Consider the following 23,201-nt stretch of genomic DNA (forward strand, 5'->3'; position numbering starts at 1 on the left):
ACTAAAATAAACTTGAATAAGTATCTAGTGAATGGAAGTTATACTTGTGTTTTTAATGACAAAACAATGTGTTGTATCAACAATAGAACAGACTGACTGCAGGGTTTTCCCTAGACGATAGACTTTATGGCGGACAGCCATCCCACTCTACTGAACTAGGGCGAGCCGACTCAAAGCCCAGCCAATGATGAAAAGCTTCTGTGCTGCTCAAATCTGTTGAAAAATAAATTTAAACTAAAATAACTTGCCCGCATCATTCAAATCTGCAGGATTTTTACCTGTAACAAGACACATTGAGACCTAGTGAAGAGCTCGAGCTACAATATTATAATAATATATTTTATTTTAAAAACGCTTTTCAAAAACACATGCAGGCTTGTATAACTAACCTTGTGGGGCCACACAATTCAGTATCATTCAAAATCCTGTTTTCCTGAAACCTTAACCCTTGCTTCTAAACCTAATTCTAACTGTAACCCTAAACCCCATTTTAGAAATAGCATTGACCTTGTGGGGACCAACAATGTCCCAAGTTGGACAAATCTTGTTTGTTTACTATTCTTGTGGGGACCAGAAGTCCTCACAAGTATAGTCAAACACGTCCACACCTGCATAATATCCATGATAACAGTTGATTAACGAGTGTGGTGTTTTTGCACGGTGCATTTTGTCGTTGTGTGCTCCGGTGTTCAGGCCAGACATGCAGTGGAGTCAGCCTGGAGAGAAGAAGCTAACTGGGGGACACAACTGGCAGAGCAAGACCATGACTAGCACCACGGCCTGGAACCCTGCTCCCATGGCCCCTGCACCCATGCCTGTACAACACATGGTGAGTGGTAGTGTGTGTTTGTGTATTATGTAACCTGTTTTGAGATTATGTCCAGTAAAATAGATATGCGCTAGTCAAGACTGAGTGTGTGCGCTCGTCAAGACTGAGTGCTGAGCTTGCCAATTGATGATTGTCGTCCCGATCTCTTCCACAATACTGACTGACTGGAAATCTGTCACTAACCCCTGGCTTCTTCTCGTCCTCCCTCCTGTCCTCCCCTCTGTCTCTTTCTGTCTCGTTCTCTTCGCTGTAATTATATTCTGTTCTTTGCGTTATCATCCTCATTCCTCTCGTCCTGTTTCTGCTGCGTTTAATTCACCTTCCTCATTGCCTCTCTCTCTCTCTTGCACTTTGTGCGTCCTTGCCATGCAGAATGGGATGTTCTATGCCAGTTATGTAAGTAGTAGGGTATGTCCCAAATGGCAGCCTATTCTCTATAGAGTGCACTACTTTTCACCCAGTGCCTATCTAGTCTGTTTGGAGCAACTTCTGGTCTTTATTACGATTCTCTACCCAGAAGTGTAGACTCATTGTGAAGTGTACTCTCACTCCTCATGCATTTTATAGCATTTGATTGGTGCAAGCATGGCTGAAGGAAGTTTCCACCATATTTCTTACATCTGTCCATTTGTTTTGAATCCATGAGGGGGAGTGTACTCACCGGGTCAGTATCAGCTTCGTGTGCTCTCTCCCTCCTGCATTCCTCCCCTACTTGTTGTTTTGTTTTTAAAGATAAGAGGGTTTTTTCCCTCCTCCCTGTACTTGTAGTTGAAGTGATTTCCTCACCCTACTGCCACCTGCCTTTAGAGACTAGTGTTTATTTTTACCAGGGAGAGGCACGCTACCGTTCTCAGGTGCTTAACTGATAAAATACTGCACTAGGCTAATTTGTTAAAAGAACACTGCTCTAGTCAATTAGATTTTTACAACCTCACTTCCACGCATGTTGTTTATCTGTAGTTGTGAATGTGATGGTGTCCATGAGCATCTGTGATTTCATTACCTGTACCTCCTTCGCTGTATAGACTCCCCTTTTAGCCTCTCCGCTGCACTATTTGCGACTTGCTAATCAGGTCTCTCTTTAACAGGCTCCAGCTCCTATGACATTCCCAATGACGACGCCGCAAGTGCCTATGTATGGAATGGTCAGTGCTCACACGCAACAGGACACATTCAACATCACGTGTATAACCTAGATGTATTGTCCTAGAAGAATTACTGTGGTCTAGCAGTCAAAAAAAATGAAGTGTAACCAACAAAGAGACGACATACTTGAGTACTGGAAAAATGTTTCTCCCTCAGGTCCCCCCTCAAATGGGTCAGATGGGGAGTGTACAGTTGATGGCCCCCCAGCCCATGATGTACAACCAGCCTGTACTCAGACCCACCAATCCCTTCGCCCCCATGCCTGGAGCCCAGGTAACCACGCACCATTTCTACAGCCCTACCACCGTACACCATAATACCACATCCCTATTACCCCTTTAAACCCCACAAACCTCTGTCACCATCCCCACCAAGCCCAAGGAAACCATCCCCCCCCAAACCATTTAGTTCAGATTGGCCCCATCCATATAGTTCAGGTACAACCCAATTGCCTGCCCAGCCTTTACTTCCTCTTTGACTAGTCTTCGTGTTAAACCCTGTAGTCTGTCTTTATTTCTGACTCTCTTTCAGATGCAGTTCATGTAATCTCATGGGGGGAGCAGAGTGCCGAAAGCGATGGCAAAAACACACGCCGAGCGAACCACCGAAGACTAAATGAACGAATGAATGAATGAACGAAGGAAGGAATGACAGAAAAAAAGGAAAACCAACCAACACCAAATATGAGCGGAAGAGAGAAGAAAAAGAAAGGGAGGATCAACCCGGGAGATGAGAAGGGTGGAAGGCTAGAGCACGGAGGGGATATGTCATAATAAAGGCGCATCTCTGTCTGAAACAGCCCCCCTGAAAAAATTATAAATAGTGTATATTAAAAAAATAAACACCCAAAGCCCATTACTGGGTTTAAAACTACCTAAAACTTGAATGTGTAGGTTGTTTTCAGTCAACAGAGTGGAGGGGTCAGGGGTTAGAGGTCTTAAGTTTATTGCACTTAGGACCAGTGTATACATTATGAAGTCTCTTTGTTGGGTTAGTTTGTCTTCTGTTACATTCTCTGGTCGTTGGTGTACAAAGGTAGCCTAGGCCCTGTTACTGGGACTGTATTTATGTTGCTACTAAGCTGATATTGAGCAATTTGTCACAGAGTAAAAGAGGGATGGAGAAGAGGGGATCTAGCCATAGGCAGAAAAGACAGGTTTGGATTGAAAAAGATTTGCAGGTTAAAATTGCATCCACTCTCTTTGGTTGCATTCACACAGGTAGGAAGACGTAGGTGTTTGGATTCAGTTTTTCTATCTCGAAGCACGTCTGTTTGCGCGCAAGCTGTTAATAAACCATTTCTTTGTGAGCTGGTCTCTACCTTCTTTCTTAGGCGACAGGTCACCAATTGGAGCGGTTTCTAGAAATCTTTATTTTAATTCTCCAACTTTCTCACAGTTACTGATATCGATCAAACCGGTGGAACCAAAGTCGCACAGTACAGTTTGTCCCTGCTCGCTTGCCATCCTTGACTGTTAGGTAGCGAAGAAAAGCACTTACGGTGTTGTGTGTATGTTACCCAAGGGAGCTGTTTCAGACACGGAGAAGCCTTTACCACATGCAATCAGACTGAGTATAAACATTAAGGATAGCCCTCTACACTCATCCTCACAACCACCATCCTACCACCAGCCTAACCCTCAACCTCTTCTTTGTCCATGGAGAGCCACTGGAGAACTGTTGTAAAGTGTTTTTAATCCCTCTCTACTTTATTTGTGTCTCTTGTAAAAACAGTTTCTTCTTCATCCTCAGTGTGTCCTTAAATGTTGACGGATTCGCACTCACACTAAATTACACACACAAAGCATGTTACACACACACACACCCACGTGCATTAACGTGTAGACACACACACCTTCATCCTGCGGAAACCGTTTGATTTCAGAATAGGATCATTCTGACGGTTGATGTCACAATTTGTGTTTCCTTTATCATAAAGTCCATTGCTCTCGATGGTGTCCTATTGTTGCTAAAGCCATTATGCAGTCATTTTCTTCCCAACTGTCAAGATGGGTCAAATGAAAGGATGTCAAAGAAACTTTTTGTGTCAAAGGAAGGATATTGTCAAACTGTTGATGACTCAACAGAACTGTTTCATGATTTTATTTTGAACAAATATATGTGCCAATAAGTTTGGTACTGGTTAGCGCTGAATGAAACTTAATTGCCAAGGGTTACTTTATTGTTAAATATTTGGGGGACATGGAGTTGAAATGTTCAATACTGGTTTGAGCATACTCTTGGTCCCATAGGCTTTATAAAAGATGTCAATGTAACTGAACTGTTGGTGCCAAAGGTCAAAACAGGTATAGGGTCACAGTTGCCATACTTTTCGCTGTCTAATTCCCCTGTAATAACACACATTGGTTTGTTATATATGCCATGCGTTTCTCATTGAGGACTGTTTTCTGTTTACTTCCTATATCTTGACGCTGAAGCCAATAGTGAGTTATGCCCCCTAGTTATGTTATATATATATATATATATATATATCATTATTTTTTGATGAACAAGCTGAAATGTTTCACTGATATGACCACATTCAGAACCTGAAAGAAAGGAGAGTTGGTGATAAATGAATGGATCAAAGTGTATTGCTCACGTACACTGATTTGCAGGTGCAGCGGAGTGCTTTTGTTTTGAATGCACATGCAGATCCCTAAGACGAACCCTTCCCCTTGTCTCGGTCCACATCACCAGTGAGTTGAGTACTGTGGAGTGTCTAACTGATCCTTTTCACTTTCTAGTAGACCTAGCGCTCTAGAACACTCTTAGCATCTTTGCTGCTCTTTGGTCTAGTGCGCATAGCTCTATATTCACCTCTTGGTGACTTGCCAATTGCTATTGTCTTCAAGATTATCTTGGTGGATCGTCACTGTCTCGTAGACCTATCTCTAATTTCCCCTCTTAGCCTCTTTGTCACTGTTTAGCATGTATAGCTTTATCTTCTCTTGGTTTTTCTTTTCTGTCAAGTTTATTTGTCAAACTCATTCGCTCCACCCTTGTACTTGATTGATGATTTAAAGTCACAAATTAGTAACTCCCCTCACCTGGTTGTCTAGGTCTTAATTGAAAGGATAAAAAAACAAAAACCAGCAGACACTCGGACCTCCATGGAATGAGTTTGACACCCCTGGTCTATTAGATATATTTAAAGAATTGTCTCCAGGATCACTTTAGATTCATTCCCCTTCTGACCTCATTTCATTGTCTAGTAGAACTATATTTAGATAGACTCTCCTATTGGAGTCTTCACTGTCCAGTATGTATAGCTCTAGATTCTTCTTGCTTCTGCTTTTGTAGATGATACATTACAATCCCCTTTGTCTTATAACTTCCTGTTTCTTCACTGAACTCTGTCATAGGCCTTCACTTAATCATGCTGTGAGTGGGCGTGTACGCCATCTTTAAACTTAAACTGTCTCTGATTGGATCATATGCATTTTATGTCTTGTCGGTGAAACCGAACTATCCACAATGTCTAAGGGGGATGTATACTCTCAATGATGAATTACGTCTGTAGTCTTGAAGTATTTGAGGGTTCTGATGGCACTAGTCTTTGTCTGTAGGAAGGATTGCCTCGCTATAGTAGTACCTGTGTAAAAGGGGGTTGAGAACCAGTGGTGGTCGTTTGGAATTTAAAGGTCCAATGCAGCTGTTTTCATCTATTTCAAATCCTTTCTAGGTAACAATTACTACCTTTTGATTGTTTTCAATTAAAATGGTCAAAAATAAGCAAAGACATCAGTTTCTCAAGCAATAATTTTGTTAAGATTGTCAGGGAGTGGTCTGAGTGGGGAGGGGAATGCTAGCTATAGGTTTGGAACGCTCTTATTGGTCTATTAAATTTACCGCCTGGTGATGTCACCAAGCAAGCCAAAACGCCATCCCACCAAAACAGGCTGAAATTTGACCGTCTTTTCAAACATCTCTAACACTAAAATGGCATTATCATTTTCACAATATCACACTATTATTCCAACCTTACTATGTGGATATATATTAAACACAGAAACCCTTCTCTGGGCTCCTCATACTGTGATCGTCCCTTACTCAGGAGGGTAGGAAGCTGGGTAGAAGTTGCTCTAAGAGACAGATCTAGGATCAGCAAACACTTGGGGGAGAAATGCATAACTGACCTTAGATCAGTGTCTAGGGGCAACTGTATTTGTATCCCAATGGCACCCTATTCCCTATGTAGGCCTCTGGTCAAAAGTAGTGTACTATATGGGGAATAATGCCATTTGGCACACAATCCTTGTTTGGCACTGAAGTTGATGAGGACAGCTTTTTCTCTGGAATGTATCATGTCTTATGTTCTCTGGTTCTTCAGTAGTTTCATTTCTCTCTTTGAGTCATTTTTAAACTAGATTGTTGTTCTGCATGGTACCCGGCCTGCCTGTGTTTTGTGTGTCTTTGAACTGGTTTCAAAATAGTGGAAGAATTAGCAGAGTGGGAGAGAGACAGTGTGGAGACTACAATGTTGATTGTCCTATTATAATCTTAGGGGGTGCGTCTCAATAATCTTGTCTTTTTCTCTCGTCTTCTAAGACCTGAAGAGCGTTTAGCTCCCAGAGCGAATGCCAACAATGTCAAATCACGCTGATGGTCTGTTTATGGTAGGCTTTTCTTCCCCTGTGCATGGTCGTGATGATGTGTTCTTTCTACAGCTCCCCTTAAAAGCATGATCTGATTTAATGTCTGTTAAAACTCCGGGTTCCAGATTGTCATGGTTGCATTTCTGATTACATGCCGCAAGGACAGACACCCCTAACCATAGCTCTAGGGTGAATCTCAATAGTCTTTCCTTGGCTCGTTGCGTCCTCTGTCCTCAACACATTGGAGGAGGTGGTCTGGGGGTGTAGCCAAACGCTTTTACTTTTCCAAAGATGCCACGTTACTTTTTCCCTTTATTGAAATGGGTCTTTCTGATCATATCTGCAAGTGTAGTACCCTCTAGTGGTGAGTCCCTGTAGTAACACAGTAATTGAAGATGTCATCAACCTGAAATGAAAAAGGAACAGGGAAAAATAGGAATGGCTTTTTGGGGTTATAAATGGATAAATCTCTCCATAAAATTAATCAGTTTATCTGTTATTTTCTCATTTTCAGTCAGTGTTTGTTCAATGACCATGTGAACATTTTTTCCCTACATGTTTTTTTTGGAAACTACCCTTCTGATAGCTGAACTGGTGATAACTATGTAAATATAAATAGAAACATGCAAACACATACACATATACATCACAATCCCTGTATTGTACTATACAGGGAATATGGGCTGCGTTTACACAAGCAGCCCAATTCTGATCTTTTGCCCAAGTCTTGGTAAAAGAGCTGATCTGACTGGTCAAAGAGAAATGATTGGATTTGGCTGCTTGTGTAAACGCAGCCATGGTGTCATTTGGGACACAAACATACACACACATCAGCCATAATGTTATTTTTGTCTTTGTATTGTTATTTTTCTGAACATGAGAGCTATTTGATATTTGCATTATACAGTATATAGATATATAATAATACCCAAGGGGTGATTAAACGTATGAAGAAGGGGATTGGCTGCATATCTACAGGTTGCCAATGGGATGTCATTGATTGTCAAGGATGCCAAATGATTCAGAGAATCACACCCTTGTCTCTGATTATTCTTCTTGTTCTTCCCCCTCTTTGTACATTTTTATTTATTTCTGCAGAAATATTAGGATTTTATTAAGCATGGAAATAATACAAAACGAACGTTACAGAAATACAAAAATCATTGCCTTTTATTTTACTTACTGTGTTTATTTTGATTATCTTTTTTTGGAAGAAATAAAGTCATTTTCCATTCCTAAAGCATTTGGTGATTTTAATGATCATTTTTTTTGTAGTGTGGAGTGTCTGCACTGAGTGAGGCTTGCTGCTTAAAACAATCTCCACTTACATTTTTGTAGATGCTCTCATTCAAAGTGACTGGAACCCACAACCCTTGCGTTGCAAGCACCATTCTCTTACAACTGAGCCACATGGGACCCGTTAATGTTAAGAGTATACGGTTTGCAGCATGGTAAGCGGCTTATTCTGACAGGTTTTAGCCGAGCGTTTCCCAAACTTTGTCTTCGGGACCCCAAAAGGTGCGCGTTTTTGTTTTTTTGCCCGAACACTTACACAGCAGATTCAAATGATCAAAGCTTGATGATACATTTGAATCAGTTGTGTAGTGCTAGGGCAAAAACCAAAATGTGCACCCCTTTGGGAGACCCTTTCTTAGCCCCAACTGCCATGCCTACACGTGTGCTTAGTGCAGTACACACACAGGCAGACAGATGGCCAGGACAGGAGAGAGGAATGCCAAGCCACTACTAGATAAGGACTGACAGCTGAAGAGAGAGAGACGATGACTTGTGGCTATTTTTAAAATTCATTCAGCCAGGCCAAGCAGAGACCCCCTCTCTTTCCTCTCTTAGTCCCCCTAGATCTCTCTCGTTCTTTCTCTCATTCCCTCGCTTCTCTTCTATCCGGGAGAAAGTTCTGGAAGACTGTGTGGGATTAAAGTTTCGAAGCCCCTCGAAGAGGAAAAAGAAGAGCGGGTTAGCGAAAGGAAAAGTTAGGCAGAAGAGTTACGAGAGGACAAACTAAATACTAGGCCAATATGGCACTTCTTTGCTACAACAAAGGCTGTGGAGAGAAGTTTGATGCCGACAAGAACAAAGACGGTAAAACCACTTGCTACTTTAACTCAAACACAGGGTTTATTAGTCACTGTTATACTGCGATGGTACACATGTTGGATTGAATGCACTGTAGACAATGACAGTTTATTAGTAATGAATAATATTATTTGGATTAAATGCATGTTGCAAATATTGCAAGGTATTTGAGTTTTCAGTCTATTGTAGACTAGTACTGTTTTTGAATGGACAAATGTAGAGGGGATAATGTGTATTATGGTAATAGTTAATATGTAATAGCATAGACTATCATAGTCTGACAGACCCCTTTGGGACAGAGGTGGGAATTGACAGGTGTTTTTAGCAGAACTGAAAGGACCAGTTTCGCAGACGAAGATTGATCCCATTACTAATAGACTAAAACACATCTTGGAGTTAAGCATCTTTGGGTCCAGAAAACTGGCCTAGTCATCCACTCATTGGCATATCATGGAGAGATTCTGGCTTGAGAGATTGTATTGTAGGCATGTGTGTGCAATTGTTGTGCTTGTGTGACATATGTGCATATGAGAGAGACAGACACTGAGTGAAAGCATGCGCTGACATAATTTCCCACGTCTTTAGGTCACCGAGTAGAGGTCTCTTCATAGCAACTGTTAGGTTAGTTAATGCCTTATATGGGCCCAACCCCCTCCCTCTTATGACCAGAACTCTTGACAGCTGTCTGGGAGACCCTGCTGATTGTGTGTGTGTGCCTGCTTGTCTGTGACAAGTTACAACGTTTGTGTCTGACAAATGCCAGCGCCAACAAGTACCTTTTGATGTTTCTCGCCCTCTAGATGCCTGTCTTCATCATCCAGGTGTTCCCATCTTCCACGATGCTCTGAAGGTATGTCAATAAATAAACATTTGAGAAACTTACAGATGAGAATCAATAAATATGAAACTATCCTCACAGTACTTGATCAAATTGATAAACAACGCGTGTGTGTGTCCAGGGTTGGTCTTGTTGTAGGAAGAGAACCACAGACTTCTCTGAATTCCTTTCTATCAAGGTAAGGACCATGTGGGACCAACTGGGTTTGAAGTCCAGACTGTTTTAACCCACTGAGCTGAAGCATATAGGCATTAGCTCAGGGAACAGTACTTATCAAGTTCTATGCAGTAGTTCGCTGTCAGGGTACTCTGTACGCAGTATCCTGACATTACTTTTCTATTGTAGGGCTGCACCCAGGGGTGTCATAGTAACGAAAAGCCCCAGGAGCCTATGCAGCCGACAGTGACATCAGACAAGAACGGTGTGAGAAACAACAGAGAGGAGATAATTTACCAGGGGCCCAAATCAGCTGAGGCACTGCAGAAAGAGAGACCCAGGTAGGGTCAGCTTGCTCAGATGGCTGATTAAGTGTTTATTTATTTAAATTATCTATTTATTGTCCTTTACAGTTCAGATGAGGATAAGACCAAACTGAAGCTGAAGGTGTCCGCCTCTCTGACTCAGGTTCTGGAGAAGATGGAAATCAGCAGCAAGGCAGAACTAAAAAAGAAAGGTGTGTGTGTGTGTGTATCCCTCCCATACCTTCTCTGTTTGGTATCCCCTTGTTGTTCAAATCGTTGGTTTCTATATAATAGCAGTGCATTTCAATGCTTCTGTTGACTAATACCAATACTTCTCTGAAATATATTATTTTGAAACTACTTAGGTAGTATAACCTCCCCTGTCCTTCTGACCCTTCCTCTCTTTATTTCTCTCTCTCGCCTTCACAGAGACTGCAGTTGTCATGCAGGGAACACGATGCAAGAACACAGGATGCAAAACAGTAGGTGTTTCTATTCATTTTTTTATTAGTGCTTTTATTTATTTTTTTCTCCCCAATTTCGTGATATGCAATTGGTAGTTAGTTAGTCTTGTCCCATCGTTGCAACTCCTACGGACTCAGGAGAGGCGAAGGTCGAGAGACATAAGTCCTCCGAGACACGACCCCGCCCAAGCCGCACTGCTTCTTGACACACTGTTTGCTTAACCCGGAAGCTAGCTGCACCTGGAAACACTGTGCAGCTGGCAACCGAAGTCTGCATGCTTTTGCGCCCGGCTGCCACAAGGAGTCGCTAGAAAGCGATGGGACAAGGACATCCCAGCCGTTCAAACCCTCCCCTAACCCGGACCACACTGGGCCAATTGTGAGCCGCCTCATGGGTCTCCCGGTCACGTCTGGCTGCAACACAGTCCGGGATCGAACCCGGGAGGCCATGTGTCTCTTTTGTGTGTCTGTGTATGCGTGTTTCTGTGTGTGTGTGTGTGTGTGTGTGTGTGTGTGGTGTGTGTGTGTGTGTGCATGTGCTCTTGTGTGTGTATGTATGTATGTTAGTGTGTGTTTCACAGAGAAGGGAGTAAAACATTTGATGTGCAGTAACTCCTGTCTTTGATAATGAATCTGTTGCATTCTGCTGATGTTAGGGTAACAGCCAGTCTCAGACAGTGTTAACTCTTTCCCGTAATTCAACAGTTTGTTCCAGAGCCTTATATTCTAGAGAGTTGGGTCGATTTACGAATGTTGAATATTGTTCCAATTCTAGACATTCAGTTGCATATCATTATTTAAATGTTAATAGGTAGCTAACATGGCTGCCATATAATGTTGTAGTATCATGTAAATGCATCACAATGCAGAAACCTCAAAGTCCCAACTTTCTCATTAGAAAAATGTTGTCATCTTAAAATTGTTGTTAGCATGTTAGTTATCCCCCTACCTGAGAGGAGAATTCAGTAGATGATTGTTGTTTGTTGTTGTTGACAGCAATACCAGGGCCCAGAGACCAACGGAGAGACCTGTACACACCACCCTGGAGCACCTGTCTTCCACGAGGGGTAAGATGAGGACTGTATTATACTTACAGCACATTCTGAAAATATTTTATTTTAAAATGGATGAAATAAATATTTTTTCCTAATCCATCTACACACAATACCCCATAATGACAAAGCGAAAACAGGTTTTTTGAAATGTTTGCAAATATATTACAATTTAAAGGTGTTCAGATCCTTTGCTATGAGACTCAAAATTGAGCTCCGGTACAACCTGTTTCCATAGATCAACCTTGAGATGTTTCTACATTTTGATTGGAGTTCACCTGTGGTAAATTCAATTGATTGGACATGATTTGGAAAGGCACACCTGTCTATATAAGGTCCCACAGTTGACAGTGCATGTCAGAGCAAAAACCAAGCCATTAGGTCGACGGAATTGTCTGTAGAACTCCGAGACAGAATTGTGTCGCGGCACAGCTCTGGGGAAGGGTACCGAAACATTGCAGCATTGAAGGTCCCCAAGAACACAGTGGCCTCCATCATTCTTAAATGGAAGAAGTTTGGAACCACCAAGACTCTTACTAGAGCTGGTCGCCTGGCCAAACTAAGCAATCTGGGGAGGTGAGTTGACCAAGAACCCAAAGATCACTCTGACAGAGCTCCAGAGTTCCTCTGTTGAAATGGGAGAACCTTCCAGAAGGACAATCATGTCTGCAGCACTCCATTAATCATGGTAGAGTGGCCAAAAGGCACCTAAAGAACTCTCAGACCATGAGAAACAAGATTCTCTGGTCTGAAGAAACCAAGATTGAACTCTTTGGCCTGAATTACCAAGCGTCACGTCTAGAGGAAACCTGGCATCATCCCTACGGTAAAGCATGTTGGTGGCAGCATCATGCTGTGGGGATGTTAAGAACTGGGAAACTACTCAGGATCGAGGGAAAGATGAACGGAGCGAAGTACAGAGAGATCCTTGATGGAAACCTGCTCCAGAGCGCTCAGGATCTCAGACTGGGGTGACGGTTCACCTTACAACAGGACAACAACCCTAAGCACACAGCCAAGACAATGCAGGGGTGGCTTCGGGACAAGTCTCCGAATGTCCTTGAGTGGCCCAGCCAGAGCCCAGACTTGAACCCGATCGAACATCTCTGGAGAGACCTGAAAATAGCTGTGCTACAACTCTATCCAACCTGACCGTTCTTGAGAGGATCTGCGGAGAAGAATGGGAGAAACTCTCCAAATACAGGCGTGCCAAGCGTGTTCATACCCAAAAAGACTCAAGGCTGTAATCGTTGCCAAAGGTGCTTCAACAAAGTACTGAGTAAAGGTTCTGAATACTTACGTAAATGTGATATTTTCGTTTTAAATGTAATACATTTGCAAAAAAATCTAATCCTGTTCTTGTTTTGTCGTTATGGGGTAATTGTGTGTAAATTGATGAATTTAAAAAAAGTTTAATCAGTTTTATAATGTAAAGTAACAAAATGTGGAAAAGTCAAGGGGTCTGAATACTTTCCGAATATACTGTGTCCATGCCTGTATTATACAATACTATTATATACTCTTCTACGTGTATAAGTACTAGAGCTGTTGCTGTGTAAAGACCATAGACTTTAATGCTGCCTTATATAAGCATATGAAATGTAATTAATGTAATACCATAGGTATAATACGGTGCTGTAATTCTAACCTTACAGGTATAAGTACTGGGGTTGTTGCTGTGTGAAGACTATAGACTTTAATGCTTTTCTGGATCAGAAGGGTTGTACCACTGGCAAACATCGCTGGGTCCAAAAAGTGGTCAGTGTTAGCCCTCCTCTCTCTCTTTTTCACCTTTTCTTAATGTCCGGGTTTCGTTCTGTAGCCAATTATGCCTGGGGTTTTTTTTAAACATGAAAATCACTTGGACATTTTGCTGTAAACAGTTAACTGTAAACTCTTTTCTCTCTCTTTCTCTCAATGTTTGTGTGTGCAGAACAATAAGAAGGTTGCGTGTAGACATGACTGGCACCAGACATCCACACAGGTCTACGTGACCATCTATGCCAAGAACGCCAACCCTGAACTGTCCTACGTCGAGGCTAACCGCACAGTGGTAAGAACGGGCTACACACACACACAAATGCAGACATACACACGAACGCAGACATACAAGAACGCCAACCCTGAACTGTCCTCCGTCAAAGCCAATCGCAGAGTGGTAACACACACACGCATATTGACTTTTGGCATATACACACATTGACTTTTGCATAAGGTTGTTAATGATGATTAACATCTCTCTTTCTCTCTCTACCGCCCTGTCCCTATCTCTATTCCTGTAGCTGACCTGTCACATCCAGTTTGAGGACAACAAGATTTTCCATAAGGACTTCCATCTGTGGGGGGTGAGGGGCAATGCTTTTCCGGTCTTCTTTTTTATTATTATTATTATTATTATTTATTTTTTTACCGCTTGAATTGTTTCCAGCCTCTCTCTTTGTACTATACATTCCTCTTTCTTTCTCGCTTGTGTTTCTGTTTTCTATTTCCCTCTTCCTGTCTCTTTCGCCTTTCTCTCCCCTCTAAACACCAACCAACAACTATCCCCACCATAACCCTAACCTCATATCCCTCTTCCTCCTCTACTCTAGGTAGCGGATGTAGCCAACAGTGGGGTCAACATGGTTTCGTCTAAGGTGGAAGTGTCGCTCCGTAAGGCAGATGCTGTGGCCTGGGGAAAACTAGAGGACCCCAAGTTCAAACCAGAACCCGAACCCCAGGATTTGGACATGGGTACTGTAAACATCCCCCTTTATGTTGTTTTATCTTGTGATTATAAAGGAAGTGTTTGTTCGACCGGCAGGATGACAAAATACATTTAGGCATTGGGGTCAAAATAAATTAAGGTTAAGATTAAGTTTAGGAACAATGGTTAGGTTAAGGTTAGGTTAAAGGTTAAGGAAAGGCATAAACGTTAACATTGGGGGTTAGACACCGTCAATTTCTGCCAGGCTATACACTGCCATAATCAAAACATCGACTGGGTTCACAGTAATTGCTCACTGTGTTACAGGTTACACCGATGAGGCCGACGACCCCAGTCAGTGGGACAGGGACATCGACGACGATGACATCAGTGACTCAGACGAGGAGTGGGAGAAACCGCAGATCATCCAGAATCCTCCAGAAGAGGATGAGATGCCCGTGTTAGAAGGATAAATTGATTAGTTGATTGATTATGTCTGTGGTCCGTCAAGACAGTAACGGTCAAGAGGATGCTCTGACTGGCTGTGAGATTGAGTGTTGTTAGAGTACTTTATTGTCCATTTTCCTTAGTCTAAGGCCATGGTATGCCTGTAATATTGTTACTGGTTTTTAATTTATAAAGAAATTGTATTTGAATTTGTTTTATGTATTGATCTCTACTGTATTCACAGAAACAAATAAGGAATATGTCTTGCTGCTTTTTGTTCTATGTTGCTCTGTCTGTATGCTATGTCTTGCTTGTCCTATGTTGCTATGTCTATGGTGCTATTGTCTATATTGTAATTGTTTTTAATAACCTGCCCAGGGACTCCGGTTGAAAATTAGCCGGCTGGCTAAAACCGGCACTTTTACTGAAACGTTGATTAATGTGCACTGTCCCTGTAAAAATAAACTAAACTAAAAAAAAAAAAAATATCAACCCCTTATAGGTGAGTTTTCGTCTTCTGCCCTCTAGTACATATTAGGCCATTGTCAGGCTACAGAAGTCAGTTATCAGACAAATCTGGGTCAGAGTCAATGTCCCAACATGGACACCGTCCTCTGGTTTCATTGCAATTAAATCAGAAAGGACTACCATATTGAAAAGTCCATCTGTCCATTCTACATCATTCCTGTTTGAATGTGACTTGTTTGTGACGCTAAATGGGCCTGCTGTGCTGTGATATTCATTAGACAGATGGAGTTTCTCCTTTTGTTTTAATGTGCGTTGCCACACTTGGGACACACACGCACACCGGACTCCAACAGCAATGGATACACTTTATTTCAGCCTCCTGCTAGCAGCCAGTGAATGCTGTCTCTCTCTCTGGGTTCTGGGACATGGATGATTGGCAATTGGATAGCACAAATAAATAGGCTTGGGCCTGAATTCAATCGAAGGCCTGCTGTCGCGAAGGGCGTAGCACGCTTAATATTGGCTGAAGCGTAAATTACCTTTAAAAGTCGAGTGCAGTATGCTTTTCGACAACGCGCCTTTGATTGTAATCCGGCCTAAATTCACTGATGATAATCAATCATATGCAGTAAAACAGTAAAATCATAGCCTGCATGATTCCTGTCTTATTGGCAACAAACATTTATGTTGAGTAAACTGTCAAAATAACAGTTTGGCTCTGAGATGGAGCATGATGTATATCTATTTGGGAACACTCAAATCAAGTTCAATACATGATGAGTTCAAAGATTCACAATTCAAGATTTGATCACAATTCAAGATTACATTCAAGATTTGAATCACAATAACATCCTCCTTATCAATTGATACCATTAAATAGTATAATATACAACATCTTGACACTTAGGACTTCAAGGAATACTTTTTAGGCCCAAAGGCTGACCTTCCAGCCTGGTTGCAGAGATCAACCAGTACAACGAATTAACAGCACAAGATTATCATTATTAAACATCTTTGAACAAACAACGTGCAACATCGAGTCCAGCTGTGCGCATTGCACAGCAGAGTCCAGCCAGTGCGGTCTGTAGGCGTGCGTTCACAAAAACTTGCCGTCAAATACTGTTTACACAACCGTGGCATATTACATGTTACATACATGTTGTCCAACAAAACGTTTCCAAGACTTTTCCTCTTGACTTGATCGTTAAGTCGTTGATGCATTGTTCTCCATACCTCTCAGTACCTTGGCGATTGACCACTATATATATTATGTCACACAAGATTTCAATACTGATATCCTAGCGTCGTGCCATAGACACAACAACAGCCGCTAAGGAATCGTTGGCATAGCGTTGGAGTAACGGTGTCGCAACATTTTTCAGAATCCAGTCTTCCATGAGATTAGGATGTGTAAAGTGAGAACATTAGGGTTGAAAAATTCTGTAAACTTTCCCAAAATTCCTGGGTTTCCTGCGTATTCACTTCTGAAAATCCGGAAATGTTCCAACGGGATTTCTTGAAACCTGGTAATTTAGAAGAAATTACTGGAATTTTGCCACCCTGAGAGCATGTACAGTAGTAGAACAACCCCTGACAAGTGAATAAACATTTAATATCTATTATGTATATATAATATACTTTAACATTCGTGTTGGTTATATTTATATGTTACATATTAACACACACTGATCTCTGTATAGATGTGTCATAAATACAAGGGAGAGCGACCGTTTCCATAGCAATAAAAACACAAGTGAACGATCACTTTTACAACATACACGCACACATCGCTCGCACACACATTTTTTCTTTTGAGTTTCTCTCTGTAAAGTGCAAGGCAAGGTACAGTAAACTTTGAAATGAATGACACGCACACAGTGTCGTTTGCACACACACACACACACACACAATCGTCATATGTCGTTTAAAACTTGGCACACGTGTACAGGTACATCACTAAAGCCTCTAGCAATAACAGCAGGACAAGCACGCTATTGGTACAGTAGGACAATCATAGCTAACACTTTATCTGGAAGGCTGATAATAAAGCTGATTAATAAACACCATTACTTAACTATTAAATGACTAATACATAGCTTGTTCTGCATTGAATGAATTAAATACATGTTATTTTAACTTAATGATACAACTGAACTTATATCTCTTGTTCATGGTTTAACTATATATGACTCGGCATACTGGTCTTTGTAATATATATTATTTTCATCCGAAACTACTACTATTCATAAATACATGAATAAAATATACAGAACGATATAGTGGTTAACTAACAGTTAAACTATACATGAACTATCTTAACAGTTTATAAGCTGTTTATAACCAGACCTTCAAAATAAAATGTTACTCAATTTCTCCAACGGAAAAAATAAAATAAATCTCACTGCATTTCTATTCCAGCGTAAGGGTAAGGGATGGTATAAGTATATCCCCAACCACAGACGTAGCATCAACTTTCCCTCCAAACCTAAGCATAACCATAAGGAGGGATTATGCAAACCTTAGACGGATCTTAGATCAGTGTCAATGGGCTACTTCATCCAACTTGGAAGGCATGCAGGGACACATTGAGGTCATCGTGGTTTAGATGTTACAGTAAGTACTGTAGTAGCTAGCCGTAGATATTACAGTGAGCACTGTAGTAGCTGGACATAAGATGCTACAGTACATATATTACAGATATTATGGTAAGTACTTTAGCAAGGCCAATATATTAGTACCATATTCTGTCCACATGTATTACATTCCTCAATATGAACCTTCAATAAAAACTTTTTCACATTTTTATGTCTCCAGTTCCTCAGGTGATAATAAGTTGAGGTGTTTTTCGTTATTGTTGATGTCCTCCAACAAAGATATCCTCAAACTTCAGATTTCGAGGAAACTAAAAAGTCCCAAAAGTCAAGAGCGAAAAGAGGAAGGCTAGCCTAAACCCCAAAAAGAGGATATATCTAAGAATAAAAACAAAATGTCCACTCCCGTCATGCAAAGGACAGCACCGCCTATGTAAACACATTGCGTTGTCAATGAAACAAAATATGCTTATAAACTCTTTCCTCATCTCTGATTGGCCACTTTGACTATCAAGAAGAACACGCCCACATCCCTGGTCAGCAGGTCAAACAGTACACCAAACGGTGATGCAATGCAAAGTTACGCCCCCTCGTTAAAAACAACTCCTCCCTGATTACAAAATGGAGAACATTGAATCAAGGGGGAGGTGATAGCTGAATGGGGAGGGTCATTGAATTGTTGAATAATTTATCCCCCCTCCGGTTGCCATAGTGACAGCTGTCTTCTTAAGCCTCCTCGTTAAGTTCCTCAATTGCCTGAAGGATCCGTCTCACATGCCCCACCTTTAATATCCCAAGATCCTGTGGGAGAGAGAGAGAGATGGACAATCAAAGTTTCTCCTTTTTACACAATGTTAATGAATGTTTCACTGTTTTTCAAAATCGTTAGTTTTCATCAACTTAAGTTGATATAAAGTGATATTAAGTTACTTGTGCAGCTTTCAGGGGTGTCATGCACCCTAAAAATCTGAGGATGCAAAAAGTATGTGAGGACGGTTGGGGGTGGTCCAGAAGGGGGCCCCTGTCCTTGCATTTTTTTAACACCTGAAACAGCTTTTTACTGAACTCTAGAGCCGAAGTCATTAAGCTATGTCAAAAACAACAACAAAAATCTGCATATCTAAGTATACCTCGAGCCGTCTGTATATTATACTATATACACTTCTCTGTATCTTGGCTAAAATCTGGGTAAAAGATTGAAAGGAATGTGAGTCTTATTCAGTACATTTAAGTTATTGCTTGCTTTTCTAAAGTCTACCAACCTTGCCAGCTAACATAGTTAGACAAGCTAGCTACTATAACTTGATTAATAGCCTGAAATCGCTTCTTGGTAGCTAGTTGAGGTTGGGGGAGAGATAAAGCTAAAGCCAACTTCATAAAATTGTTAGGTTGCTAGAAATATTAGAGAAACATCAACAACATATACACTACCGTTCAAAAGTTTGCGGTCACTTAGAAATGTCCTCGTTTTCCATAAAAACATACATGAAATGAGGTGTAAAATGAATAGGAAATATCGTCAAGATGTTGACAAGGTTATAAATAACGATTTTAATTGAAGTAATAATTGTGTCCTTCAAACTGCTATCGTCAAATAATCCTCCATTTGCAGCAATGACACCCTTGCAGACCTTTGGCATTCTAGTTGTCAATTTGTTGAGGTAATCTGAAGAGATTTCACCCCATGCTTCCTGAAGCACCTCCCATAAGTTGGATTGGCTTGATGAGCACTTCTTGCGTACCATACGGTCAAGCTGCTCCCAAAAAAGCTCAATAGGGTTGGGATCCGGTAACTGTGCTGGCCACTGCAATATAAACAGAATACCTACTGACTGCTTCTTCCCTAAATAGTTATTGCATAGTTTGGAGCTGTGTTTTGGGTCACTGTGCTGTTGTAGGAGGAAATTGGCTCCAAAGTGCCGTTCAGAGTATGGCATGGCATTGCAAAATGGAGTGCTAGGCTTCCTTCTTCAAGATAATTTTTACTGTACAAATCTCCCACTTTACCACCACCAATTGACCGCCAGACCATCAAATTGTCTCCACCATGCTTGACAGATCGCGTCCAGCACTCCTCCAGCATCTTTCATTTTTTTCTGCGTCTCACGAATGTTCTTCTTTGTGATCCAAACACCTCAAACTTACATTAGTCTGTCCATAACACTTTTTTCCAATCTTCCTCTGTCCAATGTCTGTTCTTTTGCCCATCTTAATCTTTTCTTTTTGACAGTCTGAGATATGGCTTTTTCTTTTAAACTTTGTCTAGAAACTCTGTCTGTTTAATTTCTTTACCAACCTATTGTTCACCTAAACTTTTTTTGCACTATTGGTTAGAGCTTGTAAGTAAGCATTATACTGTAAGGTCTACGCCTAATTGTATTCGGCGCACGTGACAAATAAACTTTGATTTGATTAGAAGGCCAGCATCCCAGACTCACCTTTTCACCTGGTGTTTTCCTGTACTATTTAATGAAGCTGTCAGTTGAGGACTTGTGAGGCGTCTGTTTCTCAAACTAGACACTCTAATGTACTTGTCCTCTTGCTCAGTTGTGCACTGGAGCCTCCCACTCCTCTTTCTATTCTGGTTAGAGCCAGTTTGCGCTGTTCTGTGAAGGGAGTACTACACAGCGCTGTACGAGATCTTCAGTTTCTTGGCAACTTCTCACATGGAATAGCGTTCAGTTCTCAGAACAAGAATAGACTGACAAGTTTCAGAAGAAAATACTTTGTTTCTGGCCATTTTGAGCCTGTAATCAAACCCACAAATGCTGATGCTCCAGATACTCAACTAGTCTAAAGAAGGCCAGTTTTATTACTTCTTTAATCAGAACAACAGTTTTCAGCTGTGCTAACATAATTGCAAAAGGGTTTCCTAATGATCAGTTAGCTAAACCAAGGTTATCATTTTAAAAAGCTAACACAACGTGCCATTGGAACACAGGAGTGATAATGGGCTTCTGTACGCCTATGTAGATATTCCATAAAAAATCAGCCATTTCCAGCTACAACAGTCATTTACAAAATTATAACAATGTCTACACTGTATTTCGGATCAATTTGATGTCATTTTAATGGACAAAAAAATGAAATTTTCTTTAAAAAATATGGACATTTCTAAGTGACCCCAAACTTTTGAACGGTAGTGTATATACAGTACCAGTCAAAAGTTTGGACATACCTACTCACTACTCAAGGGTTTTTCTTAGTATAAAATTATTTTCTACATTGTAGAATAATAGTGAAGGCATCAAAACTATGAAATAATACATATGGAATCATGTAGTAACCCAAAAAGTGTTAAACAAATGAAAATATATGTTAGATTCTTCAAAGTAGCCACCCTTTGCCTTGATGACAGCTATGCACACCTCGACCGTCTCTCAACCTGCTTCACCTGGGATGCTTTTGCAACCGTCTTGAAAAGGTTCCTACATGTATGCTAAGCACTTGTTGGCTGCGATCCAACTCATCCCAAACCATCTCAATTGGGTTGAGATCGGGTGATTGTGGAGGCCAGGTCATCTGATGCAGCACTCCATCACTCTGGTTCTTGGTCAAATAACCCTTACACAGCCTGGAGGTGTGTTGGGTCATTGTCCTGTTGAAAAACAAATGATAGTCCCACTAAGCGCAAACCAGATAGGATGCCGTATCGCTGCAGAATGTTGTGGTAGCCATGCTGGTTAAATGTGCCTAAATAAATAACAGACAGTGTCACCAGCAAAGCACCCCCACACCATCAAACCACCTCCTCCTCCATGCTTCACTGTGGGAACAACACATGCAGAGTTAATCCATTTACCTACTCTGACTCTCACAAAGTCACAGCGGTAGGAACCAAACATCTACATTTTGGACTCATCAGACCAAAGGACAGAATTACACCGGCCTAATGTCCATTGCTCGTGTTTCAAATCGTATCAAATTGTATTTGTCGCATGCGCCGAAGTGAAATGCTTACTTACAAGCCCTTAAACAACAATGCTTTAAGAATTTAAGAAAAATAAGTGTTAAGTAAAAAATAGAAAATAAAACTAACAAATAATTAAACAGCAGCAGTAAAATAACAACACAGAGGCTATATACAGGGGGTACCGGTACTGAGTCAATGTACGGGGGCACCGGTTAGTCGAGGTAATTGAGGTCATATGTACATGTAGGTAGAGTTGAAGTGACTATGCATAGATAATAAACAGAGTAGCAGCAACGTAAAAGATGGGTCTGCGTAGCCCTTTGATTAGCTGTTCAGGAGTCTCAAGGCTTGGGGGTAGAAGCCTTTTGGACCTAGACTTGGGACTCCGGTACAGCTTGCCGTGTGGTAGTAGAGAGAACGGCTGGGGTGGCTGGAGTCTTTGAACATTTTTAAGGCCTTCCTCTGACACCGCCTGGTATAGAGGTCGTGGATGGCAGGAAGCTTGGCCCCAGTGATGTACTGGGCCGTACGCACTACCCTCTGTAGTGCTTTGCAGTCGGAAGCTGAGCAGTTGCCATACCAGGCAGTGATGCATGATGCACTCAATTGTGCAGCTGTAGAACCGTTTGAGGATCTGAGGACCCATGCCGAGTCTTTTCAGTCTCCTGAGGGGGAATAGGTTTTGTTGTGCCTTTTTCACGGCTCTCAACCTGCTCCACCCGTCAGTGAGAATGGAGGTGTGATCGGTCCTCCTTTCCCTGTAGAGCACAATCATCTCCTTTGTCTTGATCACGTTGAGGGAGAGGCTGTTGTCCTGGAACCACATGGCCAGGTCTCTGACCTCCCTATAGGCTGTCTCATCGTTGTCGGTGATCAGGCCTACCACTGTTGTGTCATCTGCAAACTTGATTATGGTGTTGGAGTCGTGCCTGGCCATGCAGTCATGAGTCAACAGGTGGTACAGGAGGGGAATGAGCACGCACCCCTGAGGGGCCCCCAAGTTGAGGATCAGCGTGGCGGATGTGTTGTTACCTACCCTTACCACCTGGGGCCGGCCAGTCAAGAAGTACAGGATCCAGTGGGAGGTGTTCAGTCCCAGGGCCCTTAGCTTAGTGATGAGCTTTGAGGGTGCTATGGTGTTGAACACTGAGCTGTAGTCAATGAATAGCATTCTCACATAGGTGTTCCTTTTTTCCAGGTGGGAAAGGGCAGTGTTGACTGCAATAGAGATTGCATCATCTGTGGATCTGTTGGGGCGGTATGCAAATTGGAGTGGGTCTAGTGTTTCTGGGATAATGGTGTTGATGTGAGCCATGACCAGCCTTTCAAAGCACTTCATGGTTACAGACGTGAGTGCTACAGGTCAGTAATCATTTAGGCAGGTTACCTTAGTGTTCTTGTGCACAAAAACACTATGGTGTTCTGCTTAAAAAATGTTGGTATTACAGACACAGTCAGGAACATGTTGAAAATGTCAGTGAAAACACTTGCAAGTTGGTCAGCGCATGCTCTGAGCACACATCCTGGTAATCTGTCTGGCCCTACGGCCTTGTAAATGTTGACCTGTTTAAAGGTCTTACATCGGCTATGAAAAAGCGTGATCACACAGTCGTC

General features: G+C 41.7%; 3 protein-coding genes across 6 annotated transcripts in view; 2 read left to right on the top strand and 1 right to left on the bottom strand.

Annotated features, from left to right (window-relative positions):
• The window catches only part of si:ch211-200p22.4 (phosphatidylinositol-binding clathrin assembly protein), a 60,406-nt gene extending 52,590 nt beyond the window's left edge, over nucleotides 1-7,816 (top strand). Inside the window, 4 exon segments of the mRNA XM_052460030.1 lie at nucleotides 694-829; nucleotides 1,918-1,974; nucleotides 2,132-2,248; nucleotides 2,507-7,816. Coding sequence (XP_052315990.1) covers nucleotides 694-829; nucleotides 1,918-1,974; nucleotides 2,132-2,248; nucleotides 2,507-2,521 — 325 coding nt within the window. The 3' untranslated portion in view covers nucleotides 2,522-7,816.
• A 513-nt stretch (nucleotides 7,817-8,329) lies between these two features.
• zgc:92429 (uncharacterized protein LOC445063 homolog) lies at nucleotides 8,330-14,828 on the top strand. Its single transcript, XM_035783981.1, has 12 exons — nucleotides 8,330-8,673; nucleotides 9,468-9,517; nucleotides 9,627-9,683; nucleotides 9,851-10,002; nucleotides 10,075-10,178; nucleotides 10,396-10,448; nucleotides 11,427-11,497; nucleotides 13,138-13,240; nucleotides 13,416-13,535; nucleotides 13,765-13,827; nucleotides 14,074-14,215; nucleotides 14,496-14,828. Exons 1-12 carry the CDS (start codon nucleotides 8,610-8,612, stop codon nucleotides 14,639-14,641), a joined length of 1,125 nt encoding a protein of 374 aa, XP_035639874.1. The 5' UTR covers nucleotides 8,330-8,609; the 3' UTR covers nucleotides 14,642-14,828.
• Nucleotides 14,829-15,434: 606 nt separating this feature from the next.
• Nucleotides 15,435-23,201, bottom strand: part of si:dkey-172j4.3 (diacylglycerol kinase delta) — a 118,908-nt gene continuing 111,141 nt past the window's right edge. For 3 of the 4 annotated variants that reach the window (XM_052460027.1, XM_052460026.1, XM_052460028.1), the window contains one exon: nucleotides 15,435-18,475. In XM_052460027.1, the coding sequence (XP_052315987.1) occupies nucleotides 18,423-18,475 (53 nt within the window). In that variant the 3' untranslated portion in view covers nucleotides 15,435-18,422. Of the gene's footprint in view, nucleotides 18,476-19,476; nucleotides 21,273-23,201 lie in introns of those variants that run through there. The other variant, XM_052460029.1, reaches the window with a different exon arrangement.

The sequence above is a fragment of the Oncorhynchus keta genome, chromosome 13 (genome assembly GCF_023373465.1).
Source record: "Oncorhynchus keta strain PuntledgeMale-10-30-2019 chromosome 13, Oket_V2, whole genome shotgun sequence".
Lineage (NCBI taxonomy): Eukaryota > Metazoa > Chordata > Actinopteri > Salmoniformes > Salmonidae > Oncorhynchus > Oncorhynchus keta.